This window comes from Panicum virgatum, unplaced genomic scaffold (genome assembly GCF_016808335.1).
Source record: "Panicum virgatum strain AP13 unplaced genomic scaffold, P.virgatum_v5 scaffold_5708, whole genome shotgun sequence".
Taxonomy (NCBI): Eukaryota; Viridiplantae; Streptophyta; class Magnoliopsida; order Poales; family Poaceae; genus Panicum; species Panicum virgatum.
In genome coordinates, this window is record NW_024376624.1 from 58 (window position 1) to 9645 (window position 9588).

The 9588-nt window shown below is 45.6% G+C and overlaps 1 protein-coding gene and 1 long non-coding RNA gene across 4 annotated transcripts; one reads left to right on the forward strand and one right to left on the reverse strand.

Annotated features, from left to right (window-relative positions):
* Positions 1-3542: 3542 nt before the first annotated feature.
* Positions 3543-4187, reverse strand: LOC120694418. Its single transcript, XM_039977536.1, has one exon. The coding sequence runs from the start codon at positions 4185-4187 to the stop codon at positions 3543-3545; it is 645 nt and encodes a 214-aa protein (XP_039833470.1).
* A 1699-nt stretch (positions 4188-5886) lies between these two features.
* LOC120694420 lies at positions 5887-7563 on the forward strand. Of its 3 annotated transcripts, none has more exons than XR_005683482.1 (7): positions 5887-6101; positions 6185-6265; positions 6348-6512; positions 6595-6849; positions 6936-6980; positions 7101-7219; positions 7309-7563. It is a non-coding gene; the product is annotated as an uncharacterized LOC120694420 (long non-coding RNA). The 3 variants fall into 3 exon arrangements; XR_005683484.1 differs by having other exon boundaries at positions 6649-6849; XR_005683483.1 differs by having other exon boundaries at positions 6360-6512.
* The last annotated feature ends 2025 nt before the right edge of the window (positions 7564-9588 follow it).

Here is a 9588-nt window from a genome sequence, read left to right on the forward strand (position 1 = left end):
TGCGGTGCAGGGAGGGCAGCTACGGTGTGGTCGACGTTCGGGCGCAGACTCCACGGCGACGATCTCCTCCTATTTCGGCAGTGTCGCGGGTCCAGGCGGTGGTGGTGTTCCACGGCTCATCGATGGTGCTAGTTCTCCTCCTCGGCGAGCTCTAGGCGTTGCGGCGGCAGAAGTCGAGGCGGCGGTAGAGGAGGAGTTGGCGGCGGATCCGGGCGTCGGCGGCGGAGGAGGAGGCGGCGGAGGAGGAGGGCGAACCCGGGCGTCGGTGGCGAATCCGGGTGTCGGCAGCGGAGGAGGAGGGCGGCGGATCCGGGCTTCGGCGAGGAGGAGGGCGCGGAGGAGGAGGAGGTGGTGGCAGCGGCGGCGGCAAGGAGCAGGAGGAGGAGGTGGCAGCGGTGAGGAGGAGGAGGTGGCGGCTGCGCGGATGAGGAGGAGAGGAGGAGGGCGCGGAGGAGGAGATGACGGCGAGGAGGAGGGAGCGGAGGTGGAAGAGGCGGAGGAGATGGTGGCGGCGAGGATGAGGAGGTGGTAGATGCGCGGAGGAGGAGGAGGAGGAGGATGTGACGGCGGCGGCGGTGAGGAGGAGGAGGTGGCGGCTGCGTGGAGAGGAGGAGAGGAGGAGGGCTCGGAGGGGGAGGAGGAGGTGGCGGCGGCGGCGGTGGCGGCGAGGAGGAGGTGGCGGCTTCACGGAGGAGGAGGAGGAGAGGAGGAGGCGCGGAGGAAGGCTGGATGAGGGCATATATAGAATATTTGTAGGGGCGGGGTGGGGCCCGGCCCGCCCCCCACAAATCGGTTTGTAGGGGTGGTTGGGAGCCCGGCCCGCCCCAACCAATCGGTTTGTAGGGGCGGGGGGGGCCCGGCCCGCCCCAAAAAATATTTTTGCAAATTATTCAAAAAATTGGATTAATGCAAATAAAATAGTAAAACACATGATAAATTGTAAAATTTTACCATAGGAAAATTATAATATGTGTAATATAGGAAAAATATCAAAATCATATATCAGAGAATATAATGAATAAATGTTTTGAAACAACAATGTATACTGTTGACATTTCTTAGCGCAAATCACTAGGAATGGTTAATCCCTGGCAACGGCACCAGAAATGCCTGTTGGCAGTCCTTAGTGCAATCACTAGAAATGAGGGAAGCCGAACCCATCCTAGCAACTGCACCCAAGGGGTGCCACTCTCGTGGTATAACCAATACGATTACAGATGGATCCGCAAGCGCACGGATATACCGTTGTAGCATTTCACCCGGAGAGTAAGGGTATCGTTATTTATTTGTGTCCCAAAGGACGGCAGTGTCAAAGGTATTGCACTTAACATTAACCATGATATTGTGCCTCAAGCAATAGGCAATACTCTAACAGGGGTAAGTACAGATAAAGAATAAGCAAGGGTAATGCGACACAGCACACATCCACACTACAAGAGGAAGGAATAAAGAGAGAAACTATAAAACAAAGAACTACTCTATCCTACGTCAAGTCAGCTGGAGCTTAGGCTAGGTTAGGTGTCCTAGTGCTTCTATCCAAAGCTAGGGTCATGTTAGATCATGGTTAGGACTGCAGGTGCAAAAAAATGGGATAGCGGGGAGAAGGTCCCGCACCGGAGTACATCTAGTCCTGTTACCTCTTTGCATGAACTCCTACACCGGACCCGAACGTCGGGGAGTACGCTAAATGCAACACCGCTGTTACGCTGAACGGACAGGGCTGTCATCACCTGTCATCTACCCCAGTCACACCGTGGAGCACGGTCATATCTGAAGGATCCCGCATACCCGAGCACCACGCTTGTGTATGAAGTCACTACTCTAGTGCCCCCAGGTCTCCCACCCTTCGGATGGACGAGTAAAACACTAGAGCAAGCCCGAAAGCACAACGAACCTCTATCCGTACCCGGATCATCTGGCCTAACCAAGACCGTAGCATAACTTATGAATGAACTAAGCATGGATTGATAAATTATCAAGATAGTAAAGCAACCATGGCAAAACTCTATATTATGAATAGAAGTCTGACAAGTCAGATACAAAGCCATACCAGGAGCCGAGGATTTCTCAATGACCCCGAGGATGACTTGCTCGCTAAAGAGAACTAGCCTAGCTCCACTACCTAGCTAAGAGAGCAAGAGAGAGGAGAGCCTACTTGGAGAGAATGAAATGAAGTGTGTGTGTGTGTGTGTGTTGAGGGGGGGGGGTGGAGGAGAGGCCTATTTATAGCTTTAGAGGTCGGTTTCCCGCCAACGCACATATGGAAGGTGATCAGGTGCCTTGGCAGCCACTCCTCGAAGTGCACCTGGACGGGAACCAGGCCAGGTTCGGCCGACCCAGGGGGTCGGCCGACCCCACCTGGTAGCCTCTTGGCCTGATCTTCTGCTGGATGGTATATTCTTTGATCCTTATCCTTATCCTCTGGTGCATCTTGCGTGGAGGCCCCGTTTCCTCTGACATGTGGGCCCTCTTTGTAAGGGTGTGACGCCGGATGCGATATTCTGCATAGTTGTATGGCGTTTGCTGCGTGTTTTCGTCTTATTCCGCTCTTGCTCATCTGAAATGTACAAAACTCGAAAACAACTGTGGAGCGAGGTTAGTGATACAAATATGTGTGTAAGGCATGTAGTTTTCCTCTATTATTGAGTATAGTTGATGGGTGAAAATGGCACTTAAGCACCGTCAACATATACCTATGTCACACTGCTATGTCATACAAGTTAAGGCTAACTTTGTGTTTTCTACACTCTTTAACACTAAACGTGTTGAATTGTATTTTTCATATTTTTTTATAATTCTACACGATAGTACATGCTTATGGTAAAAATTGCACGTTTGTTTTGAAGTACTTTGCATCCCTATTTGAAACAAATGAATTTTTCAAATAATTTGTAGGGGCGGCTCACCCCCTCAGCCGCCCAATCGCACGCATTTTCAGGGGCGGCTGATGGGGTGAGCCGCCCCTACAAATGCCATGTTTAGGAGCGGTTCATTTCTACAGTACCCGCGTCCCATTTATAGGAACGGGTGACTTTTTGGTCTGCCCCTAAAAAAATCGAGGCGTTGCTACAAATTGCTTTCGTAGTAGTGAATGCCAAGAAATACTGTTGGATGATTTTCTCACAATTCATAATGTCCAATTAAAAAACAATGTAATTTCTGACAAAATGTATTTAATTACTGTGAATATGGATAGCATCCATATAGCTAGGCAAAGATATAGAGAGAGGCACACATTTGTAGATCTTAAACTCACATTGACATAATGTGTCGTGAAATGGTTACAAAGGATAATATTGGAGAGAACACAGTAGTTGTCCAAACATGCTGTGAGTTTAAGACACACACACACACACACACACACACACACACACACACACACACACACACACACACACACACATATATAGAGAGAGAGAGAGAGAGAGGAGAGAGAGAGAGAGAGAGAAATCACTAGCTAGACAATTGAGTGAAACAAATAGTGGTCCACATGTACCATATGTAGTGGCCGAGATTTAGAGCTGTACCCCTTAAAGTCCTTGCTAACCCTTGTTGTATATCGGCATGATGGTATAGACGGTTTGCAGTAGGGTGGCAATGAGCAAGATGATGGCAGCCACGAGGGAGATGAACACCCAGGGGTTGCTCAGGTAGGTCTTGACAAAGCTGGCCCACCACTTGTTCCAGCGCTTCTTGCAGTGCGCATTCACCTTCCATTGCACGTAGCCCAGACTGCTGCCTCTGATCGGCACCCGTGATAACTTGGTGAGGGTGCTGAAAATCTCCACCACCTTCTTGTCGCTGCCAGATAGATTCTCAAAGATCCCTTTGGATCTTAGAAGTGCGACATCTTCTTCAGACTCGATGATATCGTCCAGAAAGGATATGTAGGACCTCACGTCACGTTTGGCATCAGGGTGCAGCCACTCAAATACCATCAGGTTGAGGAGAATAGTCTCAGTGCTGCCTTGTAGCTTGAACAGGGGCATACTCAGGATGGCGTTGTCAAAGTCAACGCCATGGATGCTGTCATTGTGGCTCTTCTTGAAGTGGATCCCTGCCTCGCTCAATTCAACTGCACATGGCGTGCGAGGCCCATATTTATCAGATTCTTCCCAATGCGGCGGAGAGATGCCACAGTAGCTTTTGTGAAAAATGTCCATGAAGTGGAGGCCTAGTTCGTCCATGCCTTCCTCTATGTGTGGCACGTCCAGAAGACATGCAACCTTATGGTTGATCTGCGTAGAGCTCTGCTCACCATTGAAACAAAAAGCAATAGTTAGAGCCAAGATACTAGCCAACGTGTAAAAGCAGATGGGATATGAATGTCTCATTTCTTTAAAAATATTCTTAAGACTATCTTCTAATATAACAACATTTGCAACCTCCTTATTTATGACCTCAAAACTTCAATACCAAACAACACTTGTAAATAATATGAACTGTTGTTGTTAGATATGGTATGGTAGTCGCAGACTGTTGAATTGAGACAACTAACCAAAGAACAGAATAAGACACAGGAGTCTAGAACTCTAAATCTTCTCTAATGCTCGTTTATCATTGGCATACCTAATTCCGGCACATACATATTATGACTTTAAGATGAAGTCGTCTTCTGGTTTGTGGCTGGAGATAGCTAAAGAAAGAAAAAACTCAATTTGGATATTGAACACCAAAACAAAGTTGTGCCTGTCCTATAAACCATACAAGTTTATATGGAGCTCTTTCGGTGGCTCCGTGGCTGGTGGCCTGCGTTCCAGGGGTGCCACACCGCGGTTATCAAAAACTTTACATATCCAGCACCCGTAGACACTATTTCGGATGACTTCATCAAACAAATATATATGTAATTAATTAGATATTCGCTTTGTTGCTATATTCGAAGTTTTCGTTTATCTTTTTAAGGTAGGTGTTCGCAAATGTGGAGGCCTTTCAGGAGCAGTTGAGCACCCATTGCATTGTCAATGATTTATTATAATTTTCATATATAAGAAAATATTTTTTAAAACACCGCTCTCACTACAGCACAGCCTGCCTTACAAGGCGTTTTGCTGCCGGCGTAATTAGTGAATGCCTTAATAACTTTTGTTTAAAGGCGTTTTAGTTGAAACGCCTTAGTCTACCAAGCAGTCCACGACGTTTTAGAGAAAACGCCTCAAAATCTAGCTGTTTAGGAGGCGAAATTGCATAATGCCGTAATAATTAAGTCTTTTGAAGGCGTTTCTATAAAAGTACCTATTAAAACAGAGCAGCCTCCTCCCTCCCGTCATCCCTCCCGTGAAGGCAATCGGTCCAGAAAAAAAACAGAACAAGGGCGCTAGGGTTGGGGAGCTCGATTCCCAACCGAGCCGCCCCCGATCCTCCGCCCAGCCGCCGCCGGATCCTCCGCCGAGCCCCCGTCGGGATTCTCCGCCCAGCCACCGTCGGGATCGTCGCTGCTGCTTGGCCCTCATCCTCACGGTGCTCCATCTCGTCCTACCCACCGCCACGAGCTCACCGTACCCTATGGGATTGATCTGCTCGTCCCCGCCGCCACGAGCTCACCGTACCTGACGCGATTGATCTGCTCGTCCCCGCCGCCACGATCTCGCCGTCGGCATCGCCATATCCGTCATCCTCGTCATCACCGGTACGGTGAGAATCCCTTCCTCTCCTCCTCATCTCCACGGTTGCCTCTACATCGTCCTCGCTTCCTCACCCATATCATCACTGAATTGCTCCCCTCCCTAGTCGATTCCATCATTGAATTGCTCCCCTCCCTAGTCGATTCCATCATTGAATTGCTCCCCTCCCTAGTCGATTCCATTGGCTCCAATTTGATCACGAAGATTTGATTAAACTAGCTGAAGTGGAACTTGCTAGAGAAGAATCAAAAATGAAGTGGACGAGCTTCAATGGAACTTGCTGAAGTGAAGGCTGAACTGCAAGAAAGCAAAAATGAAAATTTGAGGCTCTGGAGTGTAATCAAGACATTAGAGAAGAATCAGTCTTCATTGGAGGACAAGCACAATGAACTGAAAGCTATGCTATTAGCATCTCAAGGTCATGAAAAAGCAGGGAGCAATCACAAAATTGTACAAGAACCCAAGGAGGATCTGGAGGTAACTTGTCATTGGAATTTTAATTTTTCGGGGTCTAGAATCATGTCCATTGTAGTCCTTGCTGAATTTTTTTTGGACACTAGGATATGGTGGCTATTAACAATGAAGAAAAAGAAGCTCCAACTTCATCTAGAGCTAGCAAGAGATCCAAAGTCAAAACTGAGGTATTGCAGCTAGATGAATGTGTATATTTTTCTTTTCCATATGACTCTATGTATATATATGATTCTATTTATTGATGAATAGCTTGTGGAAAAGGTGATTGTGTCAACTCAACAAATACCAAAGAAAGGCCAGCCAACCCAGCAAGAGGAGAAAGCTGCTCTTAGTCTTCAGCAGAACAGGGAGGACACTGCTGCAGATAAAAATCTGCATAAGAAGCAAAGGAAATTTCAAACCCCTCTTCCAAAGGTGCTATATGTTCTTTTTCTAAATGATCAGAATTCTCATGCAAGTAGATAGTCTTAAGCTTAAGAGTTATTTGTTTTTTTAGGGTGGATTGACTGTTTTCAAGCGTGGTTTGGAGGTTGGTTTGATTTCCCCTAAGAGCACTAGTATGGTGGCATTTGCAACTATTCAAGCAACTGATAGCAAATCTAAGGCAACAGATGGTCAACCCCTTGGTGATTGTGTTGAGGTCCTTATCAACACTGTGTTTTCTAAAACCACCTTGCTACCCCGCTCACAAGGAAATATTAGCAAGCTTTCAAACGCAGTTGGAAGATGCATTTAATGGCCACGAAAGAATGTAAGATTTGTAGAAATTACTATTTCTTTGCAAAGTTTACGCATAATAGCAGCTTATGTTAAGCTTTTTTTCTAACCATATTGTAGGTTGAGCCACTCCATGATGGTAGTGGTGATGGGCCTACTCCAAAGGTACGGTATACCATATCTATACTAATACAAGTATGATCAATTTGATTATTACTGAATTTGAGGTGCCTAGACCTTGTTAATGATTCAACCAATGAAACCTGATTTATACTTAAACTTCAGGTATCTGTCAATGGAGCAATCAAGGAAAATTCTAGCAAGAGAAGGAAGGTGAAAAATAGCAGCTCAATCACCTCGCCTGCAATTTGCACATAACAACTCTGGTGTTGACAGCAAGATAAGTAAGAGTCTGAGCCTCTATGTAATCCTGCATAAACAACTTTGCACTCACAAATTGTTTAGATTAATTCTGTTTTGTAATCTGGAGCAGGAACATCTTTGGTTGTACTACTCATCAATGTTAAGGCTCCGTTGATTCATCGCCTCTACCGTTGCTGTTAATCTATTATGCAAAAACTTGTGAATCTGCCACTTAGCTTAGAACATGAGCATGACAAATGTGAAGATTCTTTTATGTCTAAATAAATTTGGTTGTACTCTGAGCTGTTGGACATCCAAGAGTCTTGTTCAGCTGTGGAGTTCATTATGCAATTAAAGACTGAATTGATATTTCTGTTATGAGTAACAGTATGTGTGTGATACTGTGATGTATATGGGTTGTCAAGTTGAATGGTGTGGCATTTTTTGAAAACGCCTCCTAAAGGCCTTTTAGGCATTTTAAAAAGAGGCCAGATAATATATTCCAAGGTGCTTTCAAAGTTGCCTAATAATGTACAACAAGGCATTTAATAAATGCCTCCAAAATCCTTGAGGCGTTCATGAAAATGCATTCATATTTTCTGAGATCATGTTTATGATATACGTACTGTCTAGTATGTTAGAGTCATGCATGCTAGGTTTAATTCTCGTCATGATAATTCTAGTTCGGAATTTAAACTTACAGTTGTCTATTTTTCCAATAATCCAAAAACCTTATTATAGGCAATCTGTTGATTTAACAATGGCTGGTTTCGCTGAGTCACTGAGGCCAGAAAAGTTACTGGCGTGAACTTTAAGATCTGGAAGTCCAAGGTTCGCCTTTGGTTTACTGCTATGCACATATGGGACATGAGACTTGGCAAGCCTGAGGGCGTACTTACTGCTGAAAAGCAGAAGAAGTACGATGAGGCCAATAATCTCTTTGTTAGATGTATCATTAGCAATCTGTCAGATGGATTAGTCCGTGTGTACATTGATGAGACAGAGGCGAAGACGCTATGGGATGCTCTGGTTGCAAAGTATGATGCAACAGATGCGGGCAATGAACTGTACCTCATGGAGAGTTTCCATGACTACAGGATGGTGAATAACTATTCTGTGGTGGAACAGGCGCATGAGGTGCAGTGCATTGTCAAGGATCTTGATCTCCTTAAGTGTCCTATTCCCGACAAGTTTGTGGCTGGATGCATTATTGCAAAGTTGCCTTCCCAGTGGAGGAACTTCGCCACAACTCTGAAACACAAGAGACAAGAGATATCAGTTGAAAATCTGATAGCGACTCTTGATGTTGAGGAGAAGGCTCGGAAGAAGGACGTGCCTGAGAAAGGAGATCAAGGCCAGTCCAGCGCCAACCTGGTCCAAAAGTTCCCACATGGCAAGAACAAAGGGAACAACAAGCCTAACAAGACCACTACCTTCAAGAAGAAGAAGAACAAGGCTTTGGAAAAGTGCTATGCATGTGGTAAGCTTGGACACTTCTCCAAGGAGTGCCCAGATCGGGCAGACCGCAGGGCCAAGAAAGCAAATGAGTCCAAGGATGTCAACATGGTGACCATAAGCAACACTGGAGATGGGTACGGTTCAATCCACGAGTTGGTGGCTTGATACTTACCAGACCGTCCAGGACTTCTCCGTGCTGATGGGGAATGGTTCACATGCTTCTGTTCATGGTGTTGGCACGGTAGATCTGAAGTTTACTTCGGGGAAGATCGTGCAGCTGAGGAATGTGCAGCATGTGCCCACTATCAACAAGAATCTGGTCGGCGGCTCAGTCCTATGCATGGACAGGTTTAAGGTAGTGTTAGAGTCCAATAAATTTGTCGTGTCGAAATATGGACAATTCGTTGGTAAAGTCTATGATTGCGGAGGCTTGTTCCGCTTTTCTCTTGCTGAATTTTGTAATAAGTCGGTAAACCATATTTGTGGTAACGTTAGCGATGATGCGAGTGTTTGGCATTCACGTTTATGTCATGTTAATTTTGGTTTGATGTCTCGGCTTTTCAGCATGTGTTTAATTCCGAAATTCACCATTGCTAAAGGTTCTAAGTGCCATAGTTGTGTGCAATCAAAGCAACCTCGAAAGCCTCACAAGGCTGCTGAGGAGAGACACTTGGCACCTCTAGAACTCATACATTCTGATCTATGTGAGATGAATGGTGTGTTGACAAAAGGTGGGAAAAGTTACTTCATGATGTTAATTGACGATGCGACTAGATTTTGCTATGTTTATTTGTTGCGAACTAAGGACGAAGCGTTAGACTACTTTAAAATCTATAAAGCTGAAGTTGAGAATCAACTAGTGAGAAAGATCAAGCGTCTAAGGTCAGATTGTGGTGGCGAGTATTTTCCCAAAATATTTGATGAATTCTGTGAGGAGCGTGAAATTATTCAT

What these genes read in the sequence shown, in the direction of transcription:
- LOC120694418 (XM_039977536.1), bottom strand. Translation starts at nt 4,187, where the DNA reads ATGGACGAACTAGGCCTCCACTTCATGGACATTTTTCACAAAAGCTAC.